Source organism: Gymnoscopelus microlampas (genome assembly GCF_963454915.1).
Source record: "Gymnoscopelus microlampas genome assembly, chromosome: 5".
In the NCBI taxonomy this organism is placed as follows: Eukaryota; Metazoa; Chordata; class Actinopteri; order Myctophiformes; family Myctophidae; genus Gymnoscopelus; species Gymnoscopelus microlampas.
In genome coordinates this window covers 41,691,394-41,711,552 of record NC_139942.1, presented here as the reverse complement: position 1 = coordinate 41,711,552, position 20,159 = coordinate 41,691,394, and the positions used below count along the sequence as shown (strand labels likewise).

General features: G+C 42.6%; 1 protein-coding gene across 1 annotated transcript in view; it reads right to left on the bottom strand.

Moving 5' to 3' along the window:
* Positions 1-1,974: 1,974 nt before the first annotated feature.
* Positions 1,975-20,159, bottom strand: part of rem2 (RAS (RAD and GEM)-like GTP binding 2) — a 40,551-nt gene continuing 22,366 nt past the window's right edge. Inside the window, exons 5-6 of the mRNA XM_084057112.1 lie at positions 14,081-14,258; positions 1,975-3,884 (exon numbers count right to left, since the gene is read on the bottom strand). Of these exons, the coding sequence (XP_083913238.1) occupies positions 3,556-3,884; positions 14,081-14,258 (507 nt within the window). The 3' untranslated portion in view covers positions 1,975-3,555. The remainder of the gene's footprint in view (positions 3,885-14,080; positions 14,259-20,159) is intronic.

The following is a 20,159-nucleotide window of genomic DNA, read 5'->3' as shown; positions in this document are numbered from 1 at the left end:
CCACGTCTCTCTCGTCCCCTCTGCCCCTTTGCCAGTCTTCAACAGTCCACCCATCCATGTACTGTATCTCTGTACCACCTGGATTTGAACCTCGGTCTGCCGCATGAGAAAACAATGATCTACCGTGCATCCCAAGGGAATCCCCCTTTGGCCAAGGGAGATATTAGGCTTCTGGACATCACATGAGGCAGGACTACTCTGTTTGTAAATCTGCTATTTTCACAGGGTTTTTTAGGTCTTCGGGCAGGACTACTCAGCTACATCCACTTGAGATAGTCACTATGCACATCAGAGTTTTAAACACTTAAGCCTTATATATTTCATCATACGACTAATAGTAAACAACACGTTGTGAACTTGTAGATCTTACATTTTTGATATAAGAAAGTGAAGAGGTTATAATAGACCTCATGACATCACCACAACAACAAAAAATATGTCCGGGTAGATAACGCCGGTGGCGTCGCATTGGAGCAATTTTATTCATTAACCTTATTTCTGGAAGAACAGGACACGTATAATTGTTACTGACCATTGTAAATATATTATTTTGTTATTTTAATCCACAGGTTGACAAACAAGACATAGCTAATGTTTTGGACACATTATTTTAGATTGTGAAAACGTCCATAGACATTCTACCAGGAAATACCCATCTGTTACAAACATTCACACATTGGGATCTGGTCAAAGAAATCCGCCAAACAGAGCGAATCAGGATGGATCCAAGGCTAGATCTGGTCTATAAGAAACAATATACCAACGGTAGGTTTTCCCTGCAGGGATCCAGGGGAATGGACATTTGTTTTTGGCATATCATGTTGAGTTAGGGTAGTCTGTTGTTGACAATCTGAATCGACTCTCTGCAAGGTCTTGTTTTCCTTTGAGACATTTGCCAGAATATATTTGAGTTTCTTATACAGTACATTACGTTATGGCTGTCTGATACGACAATGCGAATTGACTATCTACAAGGTCTTATTCTCCTTTGAGACAGTTGTCAGGACTGTTTGAGGATCCAGTATTTTTGTTTATTGCAGCCAAAGACTTTTTATAGTAATACTTCACCCCCAAATTCCCTTTTCTATTAACACATTCCCTGCCAGAGGTCTTTTTTTTTACTTCCCCCACTGCCAATGTTAAAAACAAAAAACACAGGAGCCGAGATACAGGATTTTAAAGTAATAAGTTAACCAAGGAGTGAATGGAGCTAGAAATCTTTGGATGGCTATATCTCTGGTTCTGTGTGGATAAATTGAAAAAAAAATAAAAAAATCCAATCACGGTTATACTCGGGACTGGCAGATAACGGGGTATTTTTCCAATCACGGTTATACTCGTGATTGGCAGGTAATGTGTTAATGATTCACCCCGTGAGGCTCCGAATTCATGTTGAATTTTCTTTTGTGTTGCATTCCTTCATGTTGAATGAAGAATAAAAAATTAAAGAGAATACTTGATGAATTGAAGAAAATATGGGTCCAAGGTTAACAACAGCAAAATATTCAAAATGTGTTGATAAACTGGGTTGGGTTCTTCATTATTCACCGTGAATGAATGAAACACAAACAAAGATTATCCATGAATTCATGGCTTCATGGGGTTAGTAATTGATAGAAACATTATAATTTTGTGGGTGAATTATGACTTTTATTTATTTTTTTCTGTGCCACTGACACAGCAGGAACGACCCAGAATCAGTGCATGAAACTCAAGTCAATCCAGTAGTGAGTTGCCCCCCCCTGTTCTTTTTTCACTCCCTCTCTTTATTTTTTACATCTTTTTACGGTTTTATTATTATTATAGTTATTATTATCACCTATGTTGCTTAATTGTGTGAAGGAAGCCAAACAAAAATAAGTTTTACTCTTATGTACCTGTACACAAGATGTAACACAACCTTGCTGTAATCAAGCTAACGGACAAAATGAGACATTCATTTAAAAACATTAAGAAACAAGAACAATCAATAAGGATGTTAAACAAAGTTCATTTATTCTCCTGGGAAAGACAAGAGTGTTTAGTAGACAGTGACAATGAGCATGTGACAGTGGTACTGCCACGCTGACAAGACCAAACGTTTCCAGAACGTTCTTTTTTTTCTCAAGCCATTTTCCCCCCTGTGTGGCCAGCCCCCACAGTGCTAGTCTAGTAGAATTATTGTAGCCTACAGTATCAAAACACGTGCTAATGCCAGAGGATAAAACAAAATACAAATAAACAAAACACCAGCAACACAAAAGGAAACATGAAACAGGTAGTTTAGTTTATTCTCAAATATTTCCACCATCTCTCGTCTGTGTTCCAGTGGCAACTGGCAACCTACTGTGCTAGGACTCACAATTGTCCAGGTCAGTAGGCTATTGTCTGTCTTTCTCTAATAGCCATTATGGCCCCCTCTCCTTATGTCCCCTCCCTCTCTCTCTCTCTGTGTAAAGGGTTCTTTGTGAAGATTAATCACTGTGGATTTGGTGATGTATGGCTTCGGCTTTAATTTCCACCCTGATATTAAATTCATGGTTGAGTTCATACTGTACATGTAAATCTTAAAGCGTTAGCAGTCGCCTATGGTCACACTTTCTCAAATCCAATGAGAACAATGTCCAGAGTCAATATCCAGCAGTACAAGGGGATTATGCAGTGTCAGGAAATCAGACACCGTAGTCCTCGGTATGACACAAGTCCATAGATGGGGTGTTTATGAATAAAGGGACTTGCCTTCGAAATGACAAGGTTAGATACTAGCAAGACTGTAGTTTAGCCACTGAGGTATCATAAATCCTGTAGCGTGTAATCCTAACAGGAGCCTATAGGGTCGTATAATCTCACCTCAGATCATCTACTCACCGTGGAACAGCATGCTATAAAAAAGAAATCAAGGTCTACGTTAAGTCTAGCTTAGATCACTACCATTTTCTACATAATCAGTGTGTGCCTCCTGGGTGCTTGTTTGTTCATGACTTTACTCGCTCCCACCTCCAGCCCACCCACAGTTTCCCCCATTTCTCAACAGTAAATCCGTCCACTCACCATCTTGATGTGGCTCGCTTGTTTACCTCCCGTTTTCTCTCTTCTCTCTCTTACAGAAGGGTAATGAACGTGCTCTGATTCATCCAGGCGAGCACATCTAATCAGGCTCACCTCTGTATCTCCCTGCATCTCTGTCTGATTCTCATTTGTTCTCCTCCAATCTATCTTCCGCCCCCGGCTTACCTAAAGGTATATGGATAAATATGATAAAGGCTCAGCCTTGATCAGTCCAGGTTGATTTCAGCCCTTTCTCTCCATATCTCCTTTGCACTGACATCTCAGACTCTGATTCTCAACCCCCCCCCCCCCCTGTCACTCATCCGCCGCATGCCCTTCGTTGGTATCACCGGAATTTCTATCAACGTCTCTCTGTCCTCCCCTCCTTCTACCACCTCCATCATACCTCCACCACCTTTTTCATCTGGCATGTGTGTGTGTGTGTGTGTGTGTGTGTGTGTGTGTGTGTGTGTGTATGTGTGTGTGTGTGCGTACGTTGGAGGTGGAGGGGCGTGTCATGTGGTCAAGTCACATGGCGCTGAGGTCGTGGCAGGAGCGTGACTTCTGCCGGAGGATCTTGCTGCCCCGGTGCCTGCTCATCTCCCGGTATCGCCCCCGGTCCCGGTCGCGGTCGCGGCCGTACGAGCGAGGCACCAGCCCGGCCAGGAAGCGCTTGGCCCTGCTGGTCAGACTCTCCCTGCGGCCCGACCCCGGGTCACCGTCGGTCCAGCCGGGACCCACACAGTCCCCCCTGGCCGCTCGCACCGCCCCCTCCAGCAGCTCAGTGGTGCCGTGTTCAAGCGAGGCCGACAGCTCCAGGTAGAGGCAGTCAAACATCATGGCACTGGAGTGGGCCTCTGGTACAGAGAACACAGAGAGAGAGAGAGAGAGGGGTGAGACAGCATGGCAGAGATAGAGGATAAAAGCAACAGAAAGCGAGCGAGAGAAGCAGAGGGAGAGAATTTTTTCTCCCCGTTTTCTTTAAAAAAAATGGATTTTTCTTTTTTGAATACAATGTGGGTATAAAATAGGGCTTAAGTGGTTAAAGATGTGGAAATAAACACAAACTGAAGCAGAGAGGTTTAGGGAGAAAAAGGGGAATAGAAAGACAAGAGAGCAGAAGAGAGAGAGGGACTGACAGAAAGAGTGATGAGGGAAGAAGGGGAATTAATTCACACAGAAGTGGCCCAGGATGGGACCATCATCTAAGTGCAGATGTGATCATACTGTACTGCCTGCTGCTGTGCTCAAACTCTCTTGGCTACGGCTCAAATGGGACAATGTTTTCCACCTCAATGTGACTTTCCCAGATAAAGACAAACGACTGCAGAATGTGCTGCTGACATTGGCCCCGTTTCTCAGTGAAACGCGGCCATTTCCCTGATCAAACAACGGTTCAGCGATAAAGGGAAGCTGATAGATATACATCCATGCAAAACAAACAAGCTGTATTGTATTGACATTGTCAGCGCAAATTTTCCCAACTGCCTTCCTCCTGGTGTGGTTGTTTCAGTGCTGTTTGTACAGGTAACAATTAGGGACCTCTGAAAACTGATAGCAAATATAATGAAGTTATGAATACACAAAAGACTCACAATGCATCCATATCAATGGACGATGATACATTAACATCTGTTGTTGTGTTAGCTCCACCGGTGTGGGGCACCGGCGCGCAACAAAGTATAACTCAGGCTTAAAGCAGAACACAAAAGCATTTGCTGTAATGACTGTGACTTTCCATGATTTAAAACAGATCTATGGTATTGAGCAGGTTAAGTGCTCCCTTTGGGGGTGGTGACATTGACTTGATGGCAAAAAAAGTGGCATATTGGATTAATACTCTCCAGAGTCTATCCCCTATGGGACTAAATAAATGCTGAAACTATGTTTAATGCCACGCTCAAATCTACTGTGAAAAGAGTCTATTAGCATCTAATGGACCCAAGCCATTTGAGAGGTAAACACATAACATGCATTGTGGGTGTGGAATGTAGCTCATCTACTCTGGTGAACAGATGCAGGACAAATAGAAGATCAGCATTAAAACAATAATAGAGTCTGCACACTATTAGATCCCACTGTTTATTGCAGATTGCAGCTCAACTTTCGATCCCTAAAATAATCTTCCTCTTGATATCCTGATGAAGACATTTTTTTACGGCGTGGCTTTGCAGGAGTCTAGCTGTCTGTAAGAGGGTTGGTTGCTATTTACGATGATGTCCGTGTGTCCGGAGCTAGTCTCACAGCCCGTTTGACCCATTAGCGCCAAATGTATTGTGGACACTCACTGCCAGTAGGCTGTACATGTACATAGTGTACGTTTTATACTTTTTGAAATATTTAACCTTGCCCAGATTTGGAGTCTTAAATCATAGATGTGTCATAAACACCTGTGAAGTCACAGGCGCTGCCACATGAAGTCTGAGATCCACATTGGAGCCACGCCATTCCCATGTGGATCCGGAGATCCATATCATTAGATCATTTTAACCTCTTGAACACCATCATCCCTATTCTGGGGTAACAATCCATTCACCAAAAATAGTAGATCTGCTATCTCACAACACGTCAGATTGGCTATTTTCGGTGAAGAGGTTTGGCAAACAGGGAAAACAGCTGGCCAAATACAGAGCTGTTATAGTATAGTATAGCACAATGGTTAAATTGCGTTTCTTTGCGAGCCATGGCTCACACCACACCACCACATTAACCTTGAGTCTTATATCCTCTCCTGTCTTTGAAGTTATGGTTCTTTTTAGGGCTGGGTCCACATTAATGTATTCATTTTTTGCATGCAAAATTATTCTTACGGAATATCTTGATCAAGTTTGTTTTGCCCCATGGGCCTTCAATTGAGTGATTTAATAGTGTGTCTGTCAATAAGAATCATGATCTAATATTTATATTTTCCTAGATTATATAGCTGCAGTGTGGATTTCAATCACTAAATCACCAAAAAAGTGTTATTTTATTCAATCTGACATGCACATTCTGCAACACTATGTGCACATCTGCACATATCTGCAGTTCAAAATTTTTTATTTTGTGTTCGTTTTGATAGTTCTGGTGCAAGCTTTGCCGATGCAGTGGTAGACACATAAATACAAATACTAAATTAAATTAAAACATCAACATTTATCAATACTTCTGTCCAGATTGATAAAAAAATCATGATTTCTGTAAGGAGATATTAGAAGGCATGTTAAGTGTAAACATGTACTGTAGCATGTAGCTTGAAACATCACACAGGCACTTTGTGTTTGCAATGAACGCAATGATCTACTGACAGTGGAGTCAAACTTTGTAAGCTGTTTTTTTAAGTCTATTTTGTTTTCTGCACAGCATCTGCCTTATTTGGTATTGGATGTGCGATTGTGCGTGTTCTTCCTCATTAAGCTGCTTTTGGAGGTGCAACAGAAATTTCAAAGTAAAAAAGTGATATCCCTTAGCCAGTCAAATATCTTAAAAGTAGGCAGGTATTAGCCTGGCATGGCCAGACTAATATCACTGCGTAGATATTAGTCTGGAATCTCTGTGTGGAACCTACGTCTCCAACAGGCAAATGAAAAAAATGCCTTTATGGTGATAAACCCGCCCCATATTTGCATACTGGTCCCTGATTGGTCCTCACAACTTCAGGGGCAGCGAAATCCAATCACAACCAAGCAGGGCCAGGTTTTGTTGCAGGCTCTACATTTTTATCTGTGTTACCACGAGTAGGATAGAAAACTAGATTTCTGCTGCGTAATAATCCAGCCGCACGACAGCTGTCAATCCACTACAACGCCTCGATAGCAAGTGAGGGGAGGGTGGAGCAGAGGAGACAATGTTTAGTAGGAAAAGACAAATCCCTAACCAGATCTGCAGGTCTTAGCATAATACCAATGACAGGTGATTGAATCGCGTCTTTACGACCCCGTTAAAGGGTGGTGGGAAATTGAATTGAGTGGAGTGGCGGGGGAGGAGAGGAGGGAGGTGAAGTGAGGAGAGAGAAGAGGAGAAAGACGGTGGTGGGAAATTGAATTGAATTGAGCGGAGAGGAGAGATGAGATAAGGGGGGAGGAGATGATGAAGAAAGGAGGCAGGGGGGAGGGGGATACACATGACCTGGGTGGGAGTAACATAAAGTTACAGGACAAACATGAGATTATTTAATTAGGGGTGCAACAATTAATCAAACTAGTCGATTTAATGGATAAAAAAAAGTTCTGAAGACATACTTCTTGATTATTTGATGAATCGTAAAAGTAATCGATTCGCAAAGAAAATAATCGAAAGTTGCAGCCATGCATTTAATGAAGAAGGTTGAGGCCAGGGGAGAGAACATACAGGATGTGAGGCCTCCTGCACAATGGTTCTGAACCAGCACCACAGGGGGCTCTCTCTCCATCGCTCACAGAATAACCTCTTGGATCCTAAACAGTCATGATTCAAATGTGCCCATTCTACTGAAGCAGCCTCACACTCCTCACTCCTCAGTCCTCGTCCTTCTTGAGTCACCTGCAGCAGGTGAAGAGTGGTGGAAAAAGTACTGAAGATATTTTACGTAAATAGAAGCAGCAATACCACAATACAAAAATACTCAGTATTTTAAAAGGCCTGTGTTTGAAATGTTACTTGAGTAAAAGTACAAAAGTATTGGTATCAAAATGTACTTAAAGTACCAAAAGTAAAAGTACAAAAATGTTTGAAAATAGCAGATCTACAAGCTCACAACGCGTTTTGATTTTCAAATAGCCTAGGTATAAAATAGGGCTGAAGTGGTTAATGTATGTTTTATAACATACATTCAGTATATCTGAAAAGGAACTAGTAACTCAAATTTTCAAATAAATGTAGTGGAGTAAAAGTATAATGTTTGCCTCTGAAATGTAGTGGAGTAGAAGTAAAAGTCCTAAAAAATGGAAATACTCCAGTAAAGTAAAAATACCCCAAAACTTTACTTAAGTACAGTACTTGAGTACATGTACTTAGTTACTTTACACCACTGCAGGTGACACAGTCAAGCATTAGCTTCTCCTGGACACCCTTTCTGACCTTGGTTATCCCTGGGAAAGCACTCAAGTGGTTGCCCTCGTACCCGACTGATCGGACCTGCCAGGTTTCATTAAGATGTTTGCTATCATCCCCCTCGCCTCGTTCCCAGCCTTACTCATCTGCGAAGAGAAAAGCCTGGTCACGACTTAAAGCAGAGAGTGTCTATATGGGCGGGACTTTTGTTGTACGTATTTCACCCGGAAACAATATTTTTCGACCAATCACAACACTCGTTTCATTCACGGAGAATGTAAACAGATTTGTAAAGCGCCAACGTCATTTCCTTGGGCGGTACTTCCGCCAAATTCCGGTACTTCCTTTTAGACACTTAACCGGCTAGGTCTTGCCCAGTGTGGAGTCCCCCAGGGGTGTGTACTTGGCCCCCTTTTTTTTCCTTTACACTTTTTTTCCCCCTTTACACAAGTTCTACTATCATCGTTCACTCTTCTGATTCTTCTGAATCTGTCCTGATTAGTATCCCAACCTGAAAATTTGTTTTCTGTTTACTAAAGAGATGGAGACCCCTGGAGGAAGAAATGCCTCAAATCGGCCTTATGGTGGCGCTATAACAGGCCGATTCGCATTTTTACCTATAACTGGAGCGGATTGGCTGAAACTTTGCACGCACACTTCCTGGAGACCTTTAATAGTGCCACCTGGAGGCTGATTTTTGCGAAACACATTTCTTGATATTACTCCTAAGGATTTTGTCTAAACATCACGCAAATCTGTACACATTATCTCTATAGTCATGTGATCAACACGGATCTGTCCGATTTTTCATAATCCATCCTGATTGGCTAAGATTGGCATCTAAAGTTTGCAGGAGTGGCTTGTTTTGAACAAAATGCCTCAAATCATAAACGCAGCGTCCAATTGCCATGCAACTTTGCACGCACATTACCACTAGGCCGAGGAACACATGCCACCATTTTCACATTGTTCTGTTATAGCGCCACCAGGAGGCTGAATTTAGCTAAACAATTATTTTGATTTTTCTTCTTCATGTACTTCATTACATCCAGTATTAGTATTGTCTTATTGTATTTTTATGTTGTGTTAACACAGTCTCTGTGGGACCCAGAGATGTCCCACCAACATTTCCCTGCTTGTACCTGTATGAGTAAGCGACAAGAAAATCCCTCTTGGTCTATTGATCCGTGTCGAACACTGAAAGCCGATCAACAAGCAATGCGCAACCCTAAGTATAATAGCAACAAAGTATAAATCGCCCTTAAAGGAGTCAGAGAGAACAGAGGGGAACATGCAGAGAGAACAGAGGGGAACATGCAGAGAGAACAGAGGGGAACATGCCGAGAGAACAGAGGGGAACATGCAGAGAGAGCAGAGGGATAGAATGCAGACTATAAGCGCAAGACCCAGAGAACATATTCATCACCAGCTGTCATATTAAAGTGGGACAGTGCTAACCCAGTTAGCCAGTGAATGTGTTCTCACCAAGTGACAGTGTGTGCGTGTACGTGAAAGTGAGAGAAAGAAGTCAAGTCTGTGAGCATAATATGCATGCAAGTACGAGAGAGAGCGAGAGAGAGCGAGAGAGAGAGTGTGTGTGTGTGTGTGGGTGTCCATGCCTGTGTGTGTGAATATATAGGCATGTGAGAGCAAGTGTGTGGGAGATAGTGCAAGAGTGTGAGTGAAAGTGAGAAAAAGAACTCAAGTCTGTGAGCATAAAATACATGTGAGTACAAGAGTGTTTGTGTGCATGCGCATGCACGTGTGAGCGCGCATGAGAGAGAGAAGCGGTGCACATACAGAGATAAAGAGACGGAGAATGGCATGGTGAGTAAGACAGCAGATAAACACGGGGAGGGGTGGAGGCAGTGGGGGTGAGTGGATAAGGGAATAAAAGTGTCACTGTGCACTCCAGGAATAGACTTTATGACCCGAGTCCATTTCAGCTGGGCATGAGACTAGGCCTGTACTGATGTACACCTGAAAGCTCAGCCCCTCCACATCCGCACTTACTGTACAGGCTCAGATATCAGATGTGTGTGTGTATGAGTTGAACATCCTTGTCGTCGGGGTGTCTCCGTAACAGAGATGCACCATTTCCATATTTGCTGACCACACACGCTGCTATTTTTATTTTTTAATAATATAGAATATGCTGAGCAAAGCTGTTGCATGCCTCCTATCCCACTAGTATACTGTAGTATGTACAGTAATATGGGGTCACTGTCGGGTGGAAACATTGTATATCTAAAACTTTTACTTTTCAGGAAATGGAGGGGGGGGGGGGGGCAGTGCCTGTCTTCCACTGACTAGGATGTATTTTGGGCATGTCTTATGTTGCACATTTATCAACAAAAAAAAGGATTTACAATCACAATGCCGTGTGAGCTTGTCTACAGCTAGCTACAGTAATCTACTTGACTTTTCCCCCACTTTTTTAAGCTACAGTAATCTATTTTACCTACTTCTGTGACGTCTGCGCCGGCAACGATTATAAGATATCAATACTTCAATATCAAATGAAAAATGTTATGTCACCATTACAATCATGGAAAAGTAACTTGGTAAACACAAGCTTCCTGAAAATCGACTACCAGATGATCTGAGACTCACGGCAACTCTGAAACAAATCCAGGCTAAAAGGCTTTTATGTACTCCACGCATTAAAAACAAACAAACAAAAACACCAGCCTTTCAGTTAATCAACACATGTCTGTTCTGATGCAAAATTAGGATTTTTGTTATTATAGATTAATCGTTTCTGATGGAGTATCGTAATATAGGTAGAATGGTAGACAGAGGTTTGTGACAGAGGTTTGTTTACTACGGACAAAAGTTCAACAGAAGGACAAATGCTTCTACTTGTTCCATCCCCCATCCCCAGTCCCATATGCATATGGGACTTAGTACTTACTTATGGATTATGGCATATAATGGACCTACATTTAGGCCTGTCACAATTATTACATAATCCCCTAAATCAGAATAATTTGAGATAATCGCAATTATTTTGCAATATCGATTCCATGTTGAAAAAAATATTTCCCAAAATAGTGGAAATAGCAGACCTACAAGCTCACAACGCATCACGTTGATAGCTTGTAGATCTATCTATTGTATCTGCCCGTGCAAAACAATGAAACCGTTAATCGCAATTATTTGTGTGACAATTAATCATCAAGTAAAATGTCATGATCGTAACAGCCATGCCCACATTATGAAATCTAAGTGAGAACACCTACATCAGAATGGCGTTTCGATGAAGCGTGGTACATATTGTTTGTGATTTTGAGGTGTTAAAGAAAGATGTTTGTAGAGGCATCAGTCTTCAATAACAAACCCTGGAACCCTCTCGAGGACCCCTGGTGTGTCCCCGGACCCCACTTTGAGAGCCACTGCTCTAACTCGGGCTCCTGTTCTCACACAGTTATGCATAATTTCCTTAGAGAGAGATTCCCCAACCCACCTCCCTTTCTCTGCCCCCCTTTCCCTCTTCACTGTTTTATCCCCCTCTATCCCCTCATTTCTAATTAATTCTTCATTCCTCTCATCATAGTTCTCATAGTGTCACCTGCAGCAGCCAAGAAGTAAGAAATTGTCTAGAGTGATGTGTGTGTGTCTGTCTGTCTGTCTGTCTGTCTGTCTGTCTGTCTGTCTGTCTGTCTGTCGGTCTGTGCATGCACGTGCGTGCAGGCTGGCAGTTCTGTACATCTGGTATGCGCACACTGATCCCCTCTCTTAAAGATAGTGACCCCCTGTGAGAGGGAGATAATCCAGAAATGAGACATCCCGTCTGAAAACACAACCTTGAGAGGGCAGAGAGCACAAGAACACACTCGGATGACATTTTGTTCGGGGATTAGACGGGGGACGAGGGGCTGTAGCAACGGTATTACTGTTATGTTCACAATGGAAGATGATGTGATTTTGTATGCCGGACAGGTGTGAAGGCAGTTACTTCAACACCAAATTGCTCCTGGGGCCACTTTTACACAATCTCCACTTTAGCACTTTCATTAACACCTGCAGTGCAACAGCACTGACGCTTCAAATCAAACACATGCTGTAGCCATTTAAAGAGCGAGTCGGTATTCTTGAAAATGCAGAGTGGCTGTCAGCAACATTTTAGTTTAGGTTTTATGGATTTGTTGCAAAACCAGACTTCATGTAAAATGTTACATCAAGAGGTAAGATGCCCTAATTGTTCAGGTTTAATGGATTTGTTGCAAACCAGACTTCATGTAAGCTGCCACAACCATCAACCTGAATAAGTATGAGTACAATGGTTCAGATGCATAAATTAAGAATGATCACATGGCTTCAAATCCAGGTCTTACTCTATGCTGTGACTGTTCCACCTCTTTCTCAGCTAGCTCGACTCTAACTAGCATTCTACCGCAATATGGGCCTACCGTATTTGAAATATTAATGAAATAAACACTCTATACACCTAGATACATAACCAGACAATTCAAGTACAAGTGGAAGGGTTCACCACGACTGTGTGGGTTCGAATCACGGTCATGTTAGGCTGTGCAACTCGCTTTTCTTGCACTGCACTGTAAAGCTTATGTGGAACACGGATTACATAAAGAGAGACGGCCTAATACCAAAATGCTTTATAATGTGCACCCGTTAACTTCAAGGCCTCCATCAAGTGCTGGCTGAATAGCAGTTGAACCTAATTAAAAACACCAATCAGTGGAGTTGTAGCAGGTTTCTATAACAGTACCCATGTTTTTTGCAATCATAGTAGTATAGTTGGAAATTGTATGAAGCAAAACAAAGAACAAAAAAACTAAAAACATGGCACTCAGTTTATACATGCACTCAAAGGAAGACAATGCATATACGTTCTGGAGCTTTTTTCTGTTTTGATAGATATGTACAAATATATGTGCATGCACTGTATAGTGTATATGCATTTCTGTCAATACAAACATAATTAAAAAAAAAATCAGGTGCAGCACGTGTTTCCTTTTCAGTTGATTTTTGAAGCCAAGACCATGATTTAGTGTTGCTATGGCCTGCCAAAGAGCGTGTGGGTACACAGATCTCAAAGAACAAGCCACTCTACAGTAATGATGACACTGATAGAGAAAGTGAGCTCTGGAATCCACGAGAGCCATTCATTTCTCTGTGAACGTTAGTATCCAAACAGCGCTCGTGATACCTCTTCTGGTTTCGATAATGATAGAGGAGAAATGATTTTGCTGATGAGATTGCTGCAGGGGTATTTGTCCTCGGCTACCGTGCACACAGAAACAAGAAATCCATTCTGCTGATCAAAGACAAAGCCTCAAGAGGCTCTCTAATGGAATTTGGACTTATGAGGTGACAAATGGCAAAACAGAAAGCAGGGGAGGGGATAAACACCCAAAGAAGAAAGGAAAGACTGAACAGAGAGACGGCCAATGGAGAAAGCATTTAAGAAAAAGCCTTTCTCTGGTATTCTCTAGGGCAGTGGTGCACAAACTGTGGGTTCAGGGTTTATCCCTGAGATAAATGTTGTTTATTATTGCTCTGTTCTATTTTAAAATGTAATATATCACTGTTATTTCATTATTGAACATTGTTGATTGCTGTTTTGATTGTTCAAGCACTTTGTAACTTTTTTTAAATAAGTGCTATACAAATTAAGTTTTATTATTATTATTATTATTATTATTATTATTATACATAGGCTATTTGAAAATAGCCAATCTACAAGCTCACAACGCGTCGCATCGCGACGCGTTGTGAGCTTGTAGATCTGCTATTTTCAAACATTTTTGTACTTTTGCTTTTGGTACTTTAAGTACATTTTGCTACCAATACTTTGGTACTTTTACTCAAGTCATCTTTTTACTCCAAACTTTTACTTGTAACAGAGTACTTCTACACTGCAGTATTGATACTTTTACTTAAGTAAAACATTTGAGTACTTTTTCCGCCACTGCCGGTAGGTATGTACACCCCAAGTATTGTGTGTCCATGTGACATACGATATATGGCCTGGATGACAGGTGTTGCATTACAGACTGGCGCTCCGCCCCCGACTCACCCTCTGTGCTGATCTCCCGGGAGCGGACAAGGTCACTCTTGTTGCCCACCAGGATGATTGGCGTGTGCGGGTGTGACTCCCTGAGGAGGAGACGGAGCTGCGCTGTACGGTGGAAGCTCCGCCTGTCAGTCACTGAGAAGACCAGGATACATACATCACACTGCAGCGTGGTCAGGTCCTAAACGAGGGGACACACACGGCAAACATGTGCAAATGTTAATCAAACAACATCATCATAACACATTATGCATCTATAGCAAATAGAACATTGGTTCTCAAAGTGGGGTCCGGGGACCCCCAGGGGTCCTTGAGGGAGTTCCAGGGGGTCCCCAGCTAAATGATAGATTTGGCACCAAATGGACCCTTATGGGTCTGTAACTCTGAGAGTGTACAAATGGAACCAAATGGACCCTAACAGGTCCATTTGGTTCCATTTGTACACTCTCAGAGTTAAATTAACATTGATTTTACAATATAAATTGGGGTCCAAGTGATAGAAATGCCATTAAATGGGGGTCCGTAGCCCTAAAGCATGTCAAACTGGGGGTCCTTGAAATTAAAATGGTTGAGAATCACTGCTAGAGCCGTAACAAAATCTTCTCTCATGGGGTTCCCTGGCATATCTTTTCAAATGGGGGTCCGCGGGCTAATAAGTGTCAATTTGGGGGTCCTTGACATGACAAAGTTTGAGAACCACTGAAATAGAATACATAAGAACATGACAGAAAATGGCAGCTCATTAAACCAATCCCCTTCGCTAAGCCTCGGCACTTTGTTGATGGCCAACAGGGTCAAGTGAGTCACCGAGTATCACTATTACACATGCCCCAGGTACAACGTTTAACCATGACCAGCATTGAAATAGTCTGCGTTCAAGGGGCCAGATATAGCGATGGGTGAATCAGTGGAAAATACAGCATTACTGAGTGTTAATTTACCTACCGAGTGTTAATTTAACTGTGTAACAATGGACCTGCATGGGATCCACAATTATTGTGTTAGATCTTCAAAGCCAGGTCCTACAGACAGTCTTCTCAAGTAACTATAACTCTCTCCTTACTGGCCTCCCGGCATGTGCACTTAAGCCTCTCCAAATGATCCAGAATGCCACAGCAAGCTTGGTCTTCAACCAGCCAAAATGTTCACATGTCTCCCCCTTCTCCACTCTCTCCATTGGCGCCCACACAGAGTACAAAACACTCATGTTGGCTTAAAAAGCAACCAAAGGTGGCACAGAGCGGGAGGGGTTGTATCAGGCTTTGAAGATATGGGGATATCTTCAAAGCCTGATGCAACCCTACCACCCCTCCCTCTCACTCAGATCAGCTAACACAGGGAAGCTGTCAGAACCTTCACTAAAACATCCGGGGCAACACTCCACACGTCCCATACTCTTCTCCCTTCTGGCTCCCAAACTGTGGAATGAACTCCCCATTGCAATTGGAACTGCAGACTCAATCCCAATCTTCCGCCGTAATCTGAAGACTCACCTCTTCAGACTCCACCTTAGCCTGTAGCACTTGCCCTAGCCTTGATGACCTTGCAGGCTTATGCAAAGGCTAAATGATTTAGATAGCATGTTATGTAGACAGATGCCAGGTCATTGTTGACCTGGAATCCTATAGTGTGTATAGCTTCAATGTATAGATTATAGATCTTTTGGATATTCTACTGTTAGACTGATGATAGGTTCTTGGTTTACCTATGATCCTAGATTATTATTTCTATGCATTTAATGTATTATCTTGTGTTGTCCTTGTTTACTGTAAATCGCTCTGGATTAAGAGCGTCTGCTAAATGCCTAAATTGTAAATGGCCTTTTATTGTGGCAGAACCCGAGGCTGCATTTACGGCAGCAAAACCAGAGCCAGAAGACCCCTAATATGTCATTCTACCCCATCAGAGGCCTTGAAATGGCCTCCAAAATTAACACTTGGCTTTGAACTTCATTAGCCTTTTAACAGTGGTTACCGGCATCGTGGCAGGGTGTCCTGTCACAGGCATTCAATCAGACAGTGCCGGTCTGCCAGGAGGTAAGAGCAGGGTTCCTTATCTCTCTATTAGTAATACACTCTCCCTCCATTTCTCAATCTCTCCCTATCTGCATTGCTCGCTACCGGTCTCCGTCCGCCCCTCTCTCTACACCTGACTCACTCTCTCTCTCTCTCGCACACGCGCACGCACGCACGCACGCACGCACGCACGCACGCACACACACACACACACACACACACACACACACACACACACACACACACACACACACACACACACACACACACACACACACACACACACACACACACACACACACACACACACACACACACACACACACACTCTTCCCTATCTCACTTTGTTACCCATTTGTCCTTTCTCTCTCTCCTCTCTTCCTTATCATCATTTTCCCTCTCATCCTTCCTCTCTCTCTCTCTCCTGATTTAGTAGGGGAACTATATGGTGGATGGTGAATGTCAAATGTGGGATTACATTTAGATTTTTCAAGTGGTCTTTCTCCTTTGGGAGGATTAGGTCTAGTATGTTTGTGTTGTGTGTATTTTTTTTGGAAACTACCTTAAAACTGTGTATATTTTGTACACTATCACAAGGTCCAGTCAATAATAGACACGATACAACTCTCTCCCAATACCAGAAACCAGAGTATCGAGACTCGCGGACACAGCAATGTCGTCAGGCGACATTTCATCTGTCTGACAGTAAATACGAGACTAACCAAGGACAAATGAATGTTTGTATTACTGCCATTCACTGACTGGAAACAACTGATATTCACTGACTGTATAACAACTGATATTCACTGACTGGATAACAACTGATATTCACTGACTGTAAAACAACTGACATTCACTGACTGTCTAAGAACTGATATTTGACTGACTGTATAACAACTGACATTCACTGACTGTCTAAGAACTGACATTCACTATCCTGGCTAAGTAGGTTGTTTCTGTATATTCTGTTACAACTAAAAGTCCTGTATTCAACTTTACTTGAGCAAAAGTACAAAAGTAAAAGGTACTTAAAGTACCAAAAGTAAAAGTAAAAGTACTCATTATGCAGAATTTCCTACGTCACAAGTGTTCAAAATGTAAACAAATCTTTTGAAAATAGCAGATCTACAAGCTCACACCGTGTCGCTTTGCGGCTCGTGATATATAGGGATAAAGTGGTTAATGCATGTTTTGTAATAAAAATCTACAAAGTAACTAGTAACTAAGGTTTTCAAGTTGTAGTGGAGTAATAAGTACAGTATTTGCCTCTGATATGTTGTGGAGTAGAAGTAAACGTACAGATTTTTTTAAATAATCCACTAAAGTAAAAATTCCTAAAATGTGTACTTAGTTACTTTCCACCACTGATAACAACTGACATTCACTGTCCTGGCTAAGTAAGTTGGAGAGGCTTATTGCCAGAGTGCGGGAGTCTATCTCTGTTTCACAATGCGCTAGACACCTGGCAGATGGATTGCTGAGGTGGAGCACAACACCTGCCATCAGCTCCCAGTACTTACCGCACAACTTGCCGCACCCAAGCCATGCTACTCATACGCTCAGTTGGCGGTGTCCGGGATCGAACCCATGACCTTGTGGTCCAAAGGCTCAGTGCTCTACCGACTGAACAACCCGGACAAATAACTGATATTCACTGACTGGATAACAACTGATATTCACTGACTGGACGACAGTTGAGTACAAAAAAATTAAATTGTGGTCCCTGAAAGTCACAAAATAAATCTACTGGTTATTGTCAATGAGGCAGCGTCAAAGAGCCAATAGAATACCGTAGATCACACTTGTTATGAAGACTACATTTCATGTTTTGGGAGTTCAACGCGTTCAAATCAGTGGGAATAACAGATACAACATCCCATGGTAATAATTTCTATTTCGTGGGCAGTTTTATCATTTAGACAGGACAACGGCAAGATGGGAAGCTGAGGGCAGCGAGGAGGAAGGACATGGAACACAGGTCTCCACAAGGAATCGAAGGGGACGTTGTAATTATGTCACTATCCAGTCTAGCAGAACACACCCCAAACCCCATTGGCCATATTCACAAGGCGGCCATTCATTCATTTATGTGTGATTAATCTCAATACTGGAAGCCAACTAAAAAGACAGAATTAAATCAAATACTCTTGGGCCGAATTCCAATTGAAAGACATTTTTATTGACTGAAAACTGTATTTTCTCCAAACAATGAACAATAGAGCCAGCCGTGATGAGCGATGAGTTGACAGAAATGGTATGGCAGCAATATAAACCGCTATAAGACCAGCAGTTTCACTATCCGCATGTAGGGCTTTTGAGACTGGGCTACGCCTAAATGTGTGTGCCGCATATGTCCTACATCCATGACACTGAAGGTGAATTCCAACCCTCCGGAGAGCTTTAGACATGTACAAATTTCACACATATCCTGTCTGGTGGCCAGCGGGGACCAGCCCAGCCCCCGAGAGCAGGAAATGCATGATGAGCCCCTGGCACTCTATCTCTCTGACAGAGTGCAGGGGGAAAACACAAAGAGCCAAGAAGAGACTAGAGGAGAGGGGCTACTGGCGCGGAAATGAGCTCGGCCACCTGTCACTGTCTGATCGAGTGATGGGAGGAGGAGTAGAAGGTGGAGGGGGAGAGAAACAACAAGAGAGAGAGAGAGAGTGCGAGAGAGGGACGCTATAAGCTTTGTAGGCATGAAGAGGAGGAACACAGAGTGAACATCGATTGTAGGCGTTGTGATGGAGGGCTCTTGGGAGGAAAACTGTAATAAAGTAACAAAGTGGCTTTTCGTCAAGCCGAGACACAGTAGTCTCTCAGGCCAGCCTTTCTCTTCCATAATAATTTAGCTCCAGACACAGTCTGTAATTCAGCCCTTTAAAATTTGAGAAGAGGAAGCCACCGGAAAAGCTCTTCAGACCGGAAGGTATTTAACAAATCATGACAAACGAAAATGTATTCCCCTCTGGAACATAACCGTGGCAGATGATTGCAACGCTAGCTGTGCATGGCTATTTTAAACCCGGCGATAGCTAGCATGGAAGATATGGCGACCACACCAATTAAAGGAGACACCGATGGACATAATCGATGTCTCTGCGGCAAGAAGGATCGCCATGCTTGGCATGGACTTTTTTCACAGCTAAACAAAAGAGCAAATGACGGGGTTGGTCATGTCTGATAAATGAGGCTTTTATAATGATTGTATTTAATCACCACTCCTTTGGGGTATTTTTGTCACTGTACATTTGTACATAATGTGAAATTCGTCCTCTGCTTTTACGCATCCTAACTATTAGGAACAGTGGGCACTATTAATACAGCACCCAGAGAGCAGTTGGTGGTTAATCGTGGACCTTCTGATTCTCAGACGGCCTCTAAACCCATTCAGCTATGGCCGACCCTACAACCTTTTACCACAAAAGGTAGGCAGACAGGCAAACATTGCGATGGTTTATCAAATACAGCAAACACAGGCCCTGTATTTTACATTTGTCACAGAATTCATTTAGCAAAGTTCCAAAACAGCTGAATCAAAAATATTTCCATTTCTGCTCAGCAGCTACTGTAGCTAGCCAATTAGTTTTCGAGTAGGAGTTATTTAAGAGACTGCACAGAGGATACTGAAGTGGGTAAATATTTAACTACAGATGGGTAGGTGGAGGCATTTGGGAATTGCCAAAGTGTCTATCTAGAAAGGCTTGAGACACAGTAACTCAAGGAGGAGGTCCATTCCCTCACTCTTCCCCCACTCGCTCTCCCTCTCTCTCTTGGCAGCTTCCCTCTGTTCACTGAGCAGGCCATCTGTTAATACCCACCCCACCCCTTATCCTCTCACACACACACACACACACACACACACACACACACACACACACACACACACACACACACACACACACACACACACACACACACACACACACACACACACACACACACACACACACACACACACACACACACACACACACACACACACACAATATATAAACAAATCATGTGCAATATTATAGTATCATACAAACAGACACTTCAGCAATGCAGCATATATATAAAATAAA